Genomic DNA, 12,869 nt, shown 5'->3' with positions numbered 1-12,869 from the left:
TTCTCAAGGCTAATTTGCTTCATTGCCATAGGCTTCTTGAAGCATTTTAAGGGTTGTGATCAAATGACAAAACGGAGTACTTACTCACGAAGGTCATCGTTTCTCTGTTCTCTGTGCTTCAAACCGTTTGCACGCAACTGGAGCAGTCTCTGAACTTTTTGATCCACCCTCGTATACCCCACAGGCAATGACTTCATATAAACATAGAAGTGGAAAAGAGACAATAAATGAAATGAAAGTGGATACAGACAGAACAATATAAAGAAACAGTGACAAAGAAGAACAGCCACCTCCAGGGTGAATAGAACCTCTACCCCAGGCCAATGTGCTTTTCATTGTCAAGTCAGTCTTTATCTCGGCAGTTGTTTGAATTCTGATTCTTTATTAAGAGAAATGAGTTCAGTCAAGGGTTAAAGATCAGAACACTCGACTCCTCTTATCTTTGATATGAGATTGGATTGGAAGCAGGCGGGAGGGTAGTGCTTCGTCGCTTTCCAGCGGTGGTGCTATGATACCTGGGTAATTACTGAATTGGGCTGACACACATCAGTGAGTTGTAACCAGGCAACCAGCCAGCCTGCCACAGAAACAGACTGACTCTCTCTCAGAGTCACGAGTCTGTCTGGTGTAATGTGCAGCCGAACTAACGAACTGGGGCTCTGAACTGTGTCTGCTCACAAAGGCCCAAAAGAGGGAGAGAGGCATGATCAAGGCTTAAAAACCTTTAGCCCAAAAGCTTTGGGGGAGTCTGTGTTGCTTATTTGCATGATGCAAAGTTGATTTTTGACCTCTTGGACTGATCAGCACTGAAAAGACATCTACTTTATACCTGTCAACAAAGTTTCCAATCTAAACTGCAATACAGAAACGCAAAGATTCAGTAACAAACATAAAATGAGCATTTCAACAAATTGAAACGGGTTATCTTGCACTACATTGTATTTGTAAAGGTTTTATTCATCATCAATATTTTTTTTTGTACAAGATGTCAGATTAAATTCAAGCTGCTTTAAAACTTACAAGTTTTGGCCAATACATTAGCAAATGGTTGCCTTGTCACATTGAGCAGACAGAGCAACAATATCATCACTTTGTGAGTTGTAATTGTGGTCGCCTAGAAATATCAGCCTGACATTCACTCTCTTTTATATCTGGTTTGACCATCACTATCTTCTCAGGGAAATATTCTCCTCAGCTCCAAAAAGTGCTGCTCTTGCCATAAATGTGATTGAGATGAGTGATGAGACTCAACCCAACCGTAATGTTGTGGGCCATAAAATCAATGGGCTGAAAATGCTGGTTGGTGAAGCTTTAAATCAGCAAAGATACACCAGTTAAATTAAGTGTTTTACTGTAATAAACGTGCTAATAAATGTTCAGCGATGTTGCATTGAAACTGACTGAGTTCTACCAGATACATATATAACTATTATCTAAATGCATCTGAAAACCTGTTGTTATTCTTTTGTATATAAACTAAAGAGAAGTGGACCAAGAACAGAACCCCGTGGAACTCTGTTGAACTTTTAAAGAAAAAGTCTTTAAAAAAGAAGATTTCTCATGATTTTAAAAATACATTTTTCACAGTTGGAAGGATAAGATTTAACCCACTGTGAAGTATTATCAAATTAAATTTCAAAAGTTTATGAATATGAGGATTACGATTTAATGAGACAAATGGCTTTTTAAGATCCAGATAGACTGCCCTTGCTCTTTTAAGAGGAGAATGACCAACAGAAAGCTTCGGCTAAACTTTCTGACACTGCTCCAGAATGCCTTGATAGTCTGGATATTTCATCGGGCCCTGCATTAATTCTCAAGGCACCCTGTGCCAGATGCAAAAAAGCAGCGCCAAAACAGATCTGAGCCTCCTCCATGTTTCACAGTTGGTATGGTGTTCATTTCTTGCAAGCCTTAATTATTGTCTGTGAACATGGTGCTGATGGCAGTTGCCAAAAAGCTGCAGTTTTGTCTCATCTATCCAAAGGAAATTATCCCAGTAAGTATTGTAGCTTGTAAATAAACAGTTTACCAAATTCCAGTTAGTTTATTTTTTATTTTTCCTTTCAACAGTGGAGTCATCCTGGGCTTCTTCCATGGAGCTCAATGTTGCTCAGCATCGACAGATGGTGCAATCAGTCCGTAGTTTGTTCCTTTTAGCTGTTTGCATGTGAACCACATGTGCAACAACAGCAAATGACTGAATAGAGCAATGTTACCTCCACAAAACATTTGCAGCCTGGTGGGTTATACTTGGAATCAATTGTTTGCAGTATCCTGGTAAACCTACGCTGTCTACATGAATGCATGCCATGACATTTGCAATCTCACTGCTAACAGCAAAAGAAACTCATCTCTTTCATAAGTCCGGCAAATTTCACATTTTGCAAAAATGAAAATGTTTATTAATACAATCTATCGCCTAAAATGTTTTTTAGTAGTACATATTTTTTTGGTCCCCTGAATGTCGTTGCTGTAAATATTATGATTAATAATGATAATAATAATTAGCATCACTAAATCATCCTCTGAACGTTGCATTACATTGTATAAACTGGTATACATCCTTAATAAATTCTTTAAACATAAGATTAAAACGTTACTTTAAATCCTTATTAGAACTTTTCGGTATTATGTTAGCAATATTAGCTGTGTGTGTGTGTGTGTGTGTGTGTGTGCGTGTATGCGTGTGTGTGTGTGTGTGTGTGTGTGTGTGTGTGTGTGTGTGCGTGTGTGCGTAAGACATCCTTTGCTGCATTTACAATACAAATGTGCCATGTTTTTACTTTATAATGTATGCTGTGTATTCCACGCTGGATGTGACAACAATTTGGTACCTCAACTTAACCAATCATGTTTCACTTGTTAAAGAAATCTGGCAAGATGTAGTTCAGACATAAACAGCAGGAAATATACCAAGTGTCTGAAGGGCACAGCTCTCAGGCTTCAGCAGAGACTCAATAATATTGACACAGATTAAATATGTACTCTAATCACATGATTATTGTTTCATTTCAAAATCAGTGTGAGCCAACACTCACTGTTCTGTTGAAACAAACTGCTTTCTTTTTTTCTTTTTTTTTTTTTCCTCATTCAGCTTCAAGGACATTTACAGAGGGTGTATTTCTCACTTTGATGTTTCACCCCTTCTCTTCTCCTATCCTCTCTTATATTACAGCAGAGTAATAAAGACACCAATCTAAAAACATGATCAAGTTATGTTGATGTATTTTTTTAAAGTGTAATCTATGTAACACACTAGGTTACCTGTGTTAAGTTTAGGACTGTCTTTAGGTCGCTCTGGGAGTGAATGAAACAGCAAATGTTTGCAGTTTAAAACATGGAACTGAACTGCAATTTATTATAGTTATTAACACACAGAAAATCAAGGGAACAGCATAAAAGAAAAATAACAAATTCAAGTAATAACCCCAATACCGGTATTTCTCCCACAGTCAGTCAGTTTCAGTCTCTTGTCTTTCAGTCTACTACCCGGTAGTGTACGTCTGGAGGCTCTCAGACTAACTCTGATCTCAATCTTTTGCTCGTCCGTGCTCCGGCAGGAGAATCCAAGAAGACCAAATGCAGCTTCACTCACAGCGAAGATGATCAGGGATCACAGGGTCACTCAGCTCCAGCGCTCTGCGGAGGTTTCTGGGGATCGCTGTCTCCTGTGATGGAGATAGTGATGTTCCATACAACAACAAAAAAACAATCTGCATACAGCAGAATTGAATATGATGTCAGTACTGTAATTTATAAACTCTATCGTTGGTGTAACAGTAAATGACCAGTAATATAGTATTACACACATATATATATATATATATATATAATAATATTCACTATGGTCAATATTAACATACCAACATATTTCACACACACATGTACTCATGTCTCAGTGACATCTGTCACTTATACCTAACAGACATTATTTAAACGTCCACCGTTACTAAGCAACACACTCAACAGCTGTTCTCAATCTGACCGTTTACTTCTGGCGCTAAAACAAGAAAATGACGTCATCGTTCCCGCTCGGTTCAACAGCTCCCGACGCATTAACCCCCAGCGCTTAGCTAGCCCCGTCGGTCACATGTAGCTCCACAATCACAGATATCAACCCCGTAAAATAATATTAAACAACAAATTAATATTTATCTCCGACTGTTCCCCCCCCCCCCCCCTTCTCTCCTGATAGATATCCTTAGCCCAACTAAACAACTGTTTACAACTGTCCTCCTTTGTAGCTACGGCTAACTGTTAGCAACGCATTCGCCACTCACCGGAGATTCTTCTCAGACTTAAAGAAACTTCTTCCTTCGGAGTCGGTCTGGTTAACGATCAAATAAATAAAGCTCCTCAAAAGCAGTGAGCAAAAATCAACCAAATGAGATTCTTCATGGTGATGTGTCCATGAAGAATCTCATTTGGTTGATTTTTTTTTTTAGATCATGACCTGCTGTTTCATTGTCTCCCGGGAGACGGCTTTGATCTCCCGACGTGCACGAGAGCGCCTCTCTGGTAAACGTCGGTATTGCATGTGTAAATTAACCCTTTAGTTGCTGGTAAAACTAATGTGGGTTACAAAAGCACGTATTTATTCTGACATTAAAAAAAAAATGGTTTCAAATAAAAGCTGGAAACAACTAACCCGGAAGTATTTCGATTTTTGTAATTCTGTGATTTCAGCATGGACTTCTGGCAATCAAATTCATCCTGACCTTCCTCATCCCAGATGTTCCCAAACATATCCAGGTCAAACTGGCCCGCCTGGAGTTTGAATCATTGGAAGCCCTCAAGAAAAAGGTAATGTCTATGACTCTACACTAAGTTTCTTTTCTGAATGTTAAAACTATTTGACTTCTTCAGTGATATATATATATATATATATATATATATGCTTTAACATACATTTATATATATAACTCTGAAAACAGAGGATATCCTCGCCATTGACCACACCAAAAAAAAGCTACTAACAGTGGTGACAAATGGTTTTAAGGATGAAGGTTTTAAAAAATCTCAAACATTCTAAATGCTTCTTTACATAGTCACAGCCGGAGGCATTATGTTTTTGGCTTGTATGTCCATCCATCCGTCCTGGTCTGGCGAATGTGATATCTCAAGATTGCCTAAAGGGAATTTCTTAAAAAAAAATTCACTTGGTACCAAGGATGAACTGATTTCATTTTGGGTGTCAAAGTCAATATAACAACCTAGATTCTCATGAGCATGATATCTCAGGTCGTTCACTTGGACTTAAGAATGAATTGATTTGAATTTGGTGGTGAAAGTGCGAGGTCTCTATGACCTCATGTCCCTCTTATCCGTCCATTCCATTCTCTTGAACATTATATCTCGACAATGCCCCGAGGGAATTTATTAAAACTTGGCAAAATAAAATCACAAAGAGCTGATAAGATTTTGGTGGTCAAAGGTCAAGGTCACTTTGACCCCCTGTCTTTCCCATTTTTGTGAACATGATATGCCTTCGAATTTGTCACATATATTCACGAAGAACTGTTAAATGCCTTGGTGGGAAAAAAAAGACTTGGTTGAAAGTGATTTACACCTAAATTTTACAGATGATGAAAATAAAGATGATGCTCTATATTAGTCGTGATTAAAATTAAATAGATTCCCCATTACTAAAATGAACAAAAGTCCCCGTGTACTCTGTCATCAACATTCAACCCAGCAGTGCAAATTGTCCTAGTAAGCAACTTTTAATTTTAAACAATGTAACCAAATCAAAATCTCAAACATGTCATGTGCATTTTCTCACCAACACGTTCGCTTGCCCCGGAGTGCTGGACTGCAGCTGTTTAAATGGAGGATTATACAAAGTTACAATGCATACAATGTGACTTATATTCTCCAACCCATCCACAAGCACCTAGATTTTTGTGTCAGAAAAATTCCTTTCCGGGTTTTCCTCTCGGTTGTTGCCACAATTCACCAAGAAACCGCTTCGCTGCATGGCTAATTTGATATGCATTAACTTTCATAAAGTCCTTTTCATTGACCATTTATGGTTGAACGTGGCTGTGTATAAGGCGGGGTATGAGGCTGATCTACGTTCACACATATTCCCATGGACCTTGATCACCAGCTGTAGGTATAGAGGGGCGGTGTAAAACACGTAACAGTGTAAAGTTACTCTTTTGTTTTGGTGTCCCATATACAATGCCAGCTATTTACAGACGTTTATCTTTGTGCAGCTCCATGGATCAATTTTAAATCAAGTCCAACCCTGCTTTGCGATGTTCTGTTTCATTAATGTGACTTTATTTCATCAGATATTTATCATATGGTGATTTACTCAACATATCTTGTGCCTGTGGTGAGGCTGTAACTCCCAATTCCAAACTGTGGCCGAACTGATTCCGCCTCCCCACACGGAAGATAGAGATCTGATGCATTTGTCCATAACAACATACTGGTCAATGGCATCTCATTTAGCATTAAGAATGGGCTCTTGATGCCTGTCCCAGACCACTTTGTTGAAGACAAATGGTGTGCTAATAGTATTGATATGACTCTGCAGTATGGCATTAGCTTTCTCTGCACTACAGCCATTTGTTTGAGGACTGACAAGGCTGAGTGCTCCTCTGATGAGCTCTTTGGCTTGTGGTTAATCATTTCTTTCACGTGGTTTCTGTCAGACTTCTGCTGCTGTTGGGTATTTTGCCATTTGATGGGTTTGACTTTCTACATACAGTTTCCCCATCCCCAAGAAGGACTTTTAACATAATACAGTCCTTGTAATACACATTACACAGAGAACTTAGATCTTTCACCGGGGAGGGGCAACAATACTATTCGATGATCACTCAGAACTATTCAACTATTATTTGACTATCAACCCCCTCTCTGAAAGCACACACGCGCACAAACACACCCACATACACTCGGTGCATCACTCTTATGACTGCATATAGCTGTGGAAGACTTAAATGCCAGCTTTACCGGCAGACTTTACACTGCACCTCATCCTCATTAACTTATTATTATTAATTATTATTATTGTTAGTTGGCAATATTATGTTTTTGAGTTGTCCGTGAAGGCAATATCTCAAGAGAATTTCCTCAAGCTTGGCAAGAAACATTCGTTCGGTCCCAAGGATGAACTGATGAGATTTTGGGGGTCAAATTTCACTGTGACCCCCGATTTTACCCATTCTCATGAACATGATATCGTAGAAATGGCCGGGAAGGTCAAAGTTCGAGGTCACTGTGACCTCACATCCCTGTCATGTTTTCATCTTTTTCTCCTGAATGACAATATTTCACATTTAGTCCAGCTGTCAATTGCGATGACTGTATAGATTTTCTGTGCTGTCAGGATTAAAGTTGTGTGTGAAGCATCTACATTTTAGAATGAATAGCTTCTTCACTGCAGCATCTTTATGAATTTGGAAAGATAAGCAATGTAAATTACAACGACTGGTTAGCGAAGGCATGCAATTGCTGCTCGGTAATTCTTGTTTATTTTTTGAAGGAGTTTCACAAAGAGTTTCTCTACGGCTGCAGTCGTCTCTGCATGTTTATGTTGTTCTTGTCTTTATGTTGTTTAATGGCGGTACGCAGACAGCTTTTAGGTGATTTACCACTGATACGTCAGATACTTTGGTAGAATTAAAACCGCACCTTTCACACAATAATATAATGATATTTATATCCCATCCAGGACTGTAATCATGATTAAATTACTAATCTTGATTCAGAACGTTTTATCTGCACACTCTTATATCAGACAGAGAAGTTCAGTTTAAGTGGTGTTGTTCTGTGGTCTCTTGGTTCTGCAGAGAGCTCTCCATGGAGGGTAAGTAGCTCAGGCTGTGTGAATTTGGATGACACTGGTTTGGAGACTCCTGTGATTTTACTAAATAGTTTTGAGTTTTCACTGTCAAACTATATATATGGTATTCATTATTTTGAATGTTAACTACTCATCTTAATGTTCTAATTCAGATGATTTTGCTGTGAATTTGTGTTCTAATGTGCTGGGTTTTGTGATACTGTGATACCTGTATTTAACTATATTCATAGATAACCATTTAAACTTTCATAACCAAAATGACAAACAGTTTTTGATGATTTAACTTTTAGCATGGCATAAAAACTAATATCTTACCTTGTCAGTTGGCCTATTTTGCAGTGGATGAGTGGCTGTTTGAATTAGGCCTTAAAAACACAGGCATACAGAAGGAAAATCATTCAGAGTTCGAGCTATATGAAGGTACTACTTAAGGCCAACCATAACTTTAATATCTTGACTGAATATGGTTGGAGGACAATCAGGTTGACTTGCTGGTCAGAGCGGGGTTGATGTGGAGGTGGTCAAAATCTACAAGTCCACTGCCGCTCTTCAAAGGAAGGGTCAGAGCCATAGACTGTATATAAAAATGGATGTAGCGTTCAGGTGTGAAAAGTGAAGCCAGTGTGGATTTGCCGTAAAGTGCAATACCACTGAGGGGCACAAGTCATTCGGGCATCATTTGCTAAATTCGTTCCTTCTTATCAAGTGTTCTCAAGGAAAGGTATTTTCTTAGGGTCTGCCTGGTTTAATTGACATGTGCAGTCAGGTTTGTGGTATAAGTGGCGATAGTGTCTGGGATTCTTAATCCGATCCACCCTTCCCTCCTCCCCAGCTTGTCCTGTTGTAGGTGTCATGACATGATCAAATCCCATGAGCCCTCCCGCATACAGCCTGTTTGAAGAATGATTCAATGATAGTTCAGAAATGTAGGAGCGTCCAGATCTGCTTTGCAATGGTCAATGAATCCTGAGTGCCGCCCTGTCATACCTGGCGCCCCGACATTTATTGCAGACACGAGCTTATTAAGAGATCTTTTTTGCACTTATTCCTTCACAGCGTTGTAAATATCATCATCTCTGGTTTCGTAAAAAGAGACGGCTGTCTTTGGAGCACTGTTTTCAGCTCATTCACATTCTCTGCTCATAGAGCGGTCCAGCTGGAAAGTCCCGTGAAAAATTACTGTGAACTTTGGTGAAGTACTGCTCAACATCTTTTACCATCTGACACCCTTGCATCGCACACACTTGTGATTTATATTTGTGAAATTATATAATTTTTGCTTTTAATTGGCCTGGCTACTATCCGCAGTCATTGTCAAAGCCGTGTTAACCTGCTAACATTCCCGATGTTACTATGTCTGTGGCGTAACCAAAGTTTACAGCAGCTTAGAAGTATTGACAGCTGATTGGCTGAAGGCTGAATCGCTTTGTGTCACAAGGGGTCGGGATGTCTGTGAATTTGATTGGATGGAAATGTAAACAGATTCACCAAGAGACTTTGGGTTATCAAATGTATATACATATATATAGATATATATCCGAACCTTCCGCGATCTACTCAGAACTGGGTCACAAGATGCTGGTTGTCCACGAGCTATTGGCTACTGCCTTAGTCTTTATTGCTTCCGTAGTGGAAATGTATGTGAATAGTGTAATGGCATCATAGATTGGTGACGAGGGACAACTCTGTCAGAGCCAGCAACCACTGGAAACATGTTTAACCTTGTGCTAAGAATATGGACTCAACTCCGACTTCAGTTGTATAGTACTTGCCACAAGAGCCACAAGGGACCCGGTCTCAGGCCTTTCTCGAACTCCACAAAGCACATGTAGACTGGGTGGGGAAACTTCCATGATCCCGCAAGTAACTTATGGAGGGTAAAGAGTTGATCCACTGTATGGCCAGGACGGAATTTGCATTGCTCCTCTTGAATCCGAGGGGGGGCACAATTGGTCAGAGCCATATTTCTAACACCCTGACATAAGCTTTATCTGGGAAGCGAAACAGTGTAACACCTTGATAAATGGAGCACACCCTGCGGCCCCCCAGGTCTGCCAGTCTACAGGTTCTGTCTCCAACCTTCATGCAACATTGTGGAGACTTGTCAGCCAAAAATAGCCCAACAAAATTCAGAGCCCTCAGCATCTCAGGGCAGATTTAATTTACTCCTGAAAAAAAAAAATGAAAAAAAAAAAAGCTGTAGCTAAAGGTAGTGAAATTACCCTGAAAATAACCTGGGGTTCAAAGGGTTAACCCTTTTCAACCATTTATAGGTTAAGCTAAAAGTTAAACCTTGAGAGCCCAAAGGAAGCAAAGTGGGTCCACATTCCAACCCCTTCTTCTCAGTTGAATTGCACAGGGAGTGTTCATCATGAAGAGATGCAGCCAACATCCTATGAAATCTGAGCTTTCCGAAAAATGTCAGACAACTGTGAGATGATCAGACATGTGGATGAGGATTAGGTTTTTGCTTATAGTGTAACTCCCGCCAGTATCATTAAATACAAGCTCTGCCTCCTGCTCCTGAGAATGTGTGACCCTCACTGAGTTGTACACTGCCAGGAGAGTTATACTAACAGTACTTTGGCTCTCTGTTTCTGTTCGTATTTCCAGAGAGACAGTACTCAGTCCTTACCAGATCCATGTGCAGGACACTGACCCGACCCTGTAAGCCTGCTGCAAAGCTGCTGTTCTCCTCACATGTAATGCTATTTTAAAAACCCTGAAAAACAGAAAGAAACACGCCTCTGGAAAACTTATAAATTTAGGTAACACCGGTCAGTGAAGTGGTGACTACATCAGTTTCCATGACCCTGAACGATTCTGGTCCATACACATCTTAGTTAAAGAATGAAACTGAAGCCATGTTGCAATAAACAACAATGTGTATTGCAACATGGCTTCAGTTACAACACTGTACTCGCCAAAGTAACAGTTGAGATATGGGAACAGAGCTCGTCACATAGACGGAGAAATAAACTCGAGTAGTGTTTTTAGTTTGTTCATCAAAACAAACATTAAGCTCTCAGGCAGTCGGTGTAGTTCTGTATCTATTCCAATGAAAGTCTCTCTTTAATATCCTGCACGTTAACATATAGAGCCAAACCGTTTGTGGTCTACCAAAGGATGGATGGATGGACACACGTACTTTTGTACAGTTCACTGAACAAATTGTTGCTATTTGTCCTGTTTGTGTTTCAGAAAATTCTGGAAACCTCGGAGTTCAGCAAGATCGACCAGTGAGGAGGAGAGGAAGGGCCACAGATACTGGTGATGACACTGCTGTTCTGACAGACACTCCATATCTGTATTAAGACACATTTTTTTTTATGCACACGGGTGCCCTTTTACTCTGGAATATCTTCAATGCATCACTGAAGGGGGTATGTTTAATATACAACAATGGTTTAGGTGCATAGCTACGTACCAAATGTATTATGTTGAAATTAGATGTACTGTAATGAGGTTTTGTGTTGGGGTGGTGTACTCATAGGATAAATGGTGGGATAAAAGGGCCAGGGGTTAAAAACAAAGATGATATACTGTCGAAAATATTGATTTTATATCCTAAAAGTAACTTTCTGTTCTACTTGTGGCCACTGAAGTCACTTTGGGTTGGGTTTATTCAGTACTGTGGTTTAGCATGATGCAAAGTTTTTCAACCTAGAGTTATGATTATTAAAAAGTACTAAGCCTACAGCATGGGATATGTACAGTAACCACGCTTCACCAAAGCTTCCATCAAATGACCTCGGACTGACTAAACAATGGATGTTGACCGTCTTTGAGTGTTAAATCTGCTATAAATGGATGTTTTATCTTCTATCAAATATGGAAGTAAAGAAGGGCCTCAAAGATTTAAATAGTAAAAGCAACCTTAATACATAATTAGGGGTAATAATACATTAAATTCAGTTTAGTATGTAATGAAAAATATATAACACAGATGTCAATAATGCTTTGTGGTAAGACTTTGAGCTGTTTACAAATGTAAAAAGATTAAACTAAGAAAAGTGCAATATATTCACGATTAACTTAAATCAAATAATAAAGCCAGCACTGTGATTTCCTTTTCAACACTTAATATAGTTATGCTACCTTTCTCTGTTTCTCTCTGTTCTGGCTGCAGGAATAATATATTGAATAGTGTGAATTTCCACATCATGCAATATTCATAAATATCACAGTGTTCGCTACTTTCAAAGCTAACCCTGCCAGCATGCCTTATGGTTAGAACTCTCACCCTACAATTTATATTCTGTGTGCGAGTTCATTGACATAAATCAGTCCTGCCAGGAGTTCACATAATTTCGTTCCGATTTTTGCAATCAAAAATGCTTGATTTTGGAAGGACTTTTCTCAAAAATTGAGTGGCAATTTTCAAAGTTTCACATAATATTTCTGTGGTTAAATAACAGGGAGTCAATTAAAAGAAAAAAAAAAAAAATCAGATTTTTTTTTTTTTTTTTTTTTTTTTTTTTTTTTAAACTATAGGAGCCATATGTCATACCTTCCAATATATGAATATTGCACATCACAGAAATAGATACAAATAATTTAGTTCTCATCTTATTTTTATTTTATGACCTTAAAAAACATGGGTTCAAAGAAAATTACATGAAAAAAAGTCTTAAGTAATTATTATACAGCTGTGAATGAAGTTGTTTATACACTTCACACTTCATTGAAAAAAATCCTTTATTCCCCTGAAAAGTCATGGAATTAAAAACAAGTTGTCTCATGTGTACCTGCCTGTCTTTGGTATGTCATAAGGCAAAGAAAGTATGAAATGTGTGTCACAACTGAAAATGGAGAAAAATGGTCACTGCTGTTTGATATCGCTGAGTTCACCACACTGACATGGACCAGAGAAAGCAACGGAGAAAGTTATCTGAGAAGATCGAAATTTTAAGATAAATGCAACAAGACCATCTCCGAGCAGATTCATGTGTAACTACAGTTAAAAATATATATCCAAATTTCGATGGCCATGGAACCATAACCATCCTCCCTTGGAACCCTTGAATGAGCGCAAAGAGAGTTGGAA

At 38.9% G+C, this 12,869-nt stretch overlaps 1 protein-coding gene across 2 annotated transcripts in view; it reads left to right on the top strand.

Moving 5' to 3' along the window:
• The window catches only part of ano10a (anoctamin 10a), a 43,247-nt gene extending 31,673 nt beyond the window's left edge, over window positions 1–11,574 (top strand). The window contains exons 14-16 of one of the 2 annotated variants that reach the window (XM_069143494.1): window positions 4,690–4,806; window positions 7,809–7,825; window positions 11,024–11,574. In XM_069143494.1, the coding sequence (XP_068999595.1) occupies window positions 4,690–4,806; window positions 7,809–7,825; window positions 11,024–11,096 (207 nt within the window). In that variant the 3' untranslated portion in view covers window positions 11,097–11,574. The remainder of the gene's footprint in view (window positions 1–4,689; window positions 4,807–7,808; window positions 7,826–11,023) is intronic. The other variant, XM_069143495.1, reaches the window with a different exon arrangement.
• Window positions 11,575–12,869: the final 1,295 nt, after the last annotated feature.

Source organism: Embiotoca jacksoni, unplaced genomic scaffold (genome assembly GCF_022577435.1).
Source record: "Embiotoca jacksoni isolate LCO1_2020_lvr unplaced genomic scaffold, fEmbJac1.0.p SCAF_11, whole genome shotgun sequence".
In the NCBI taxonomy this organism is placed as follows: domain Eukaryota; kingdom Metazoa; phylum Chordata; class Actinopteri; family Embiotocidae; genus Embiotoca; species Embiotoca jacksoni.
This window is presented reverse-complemented; position numbering and strand designations above follow the sequence as displayed.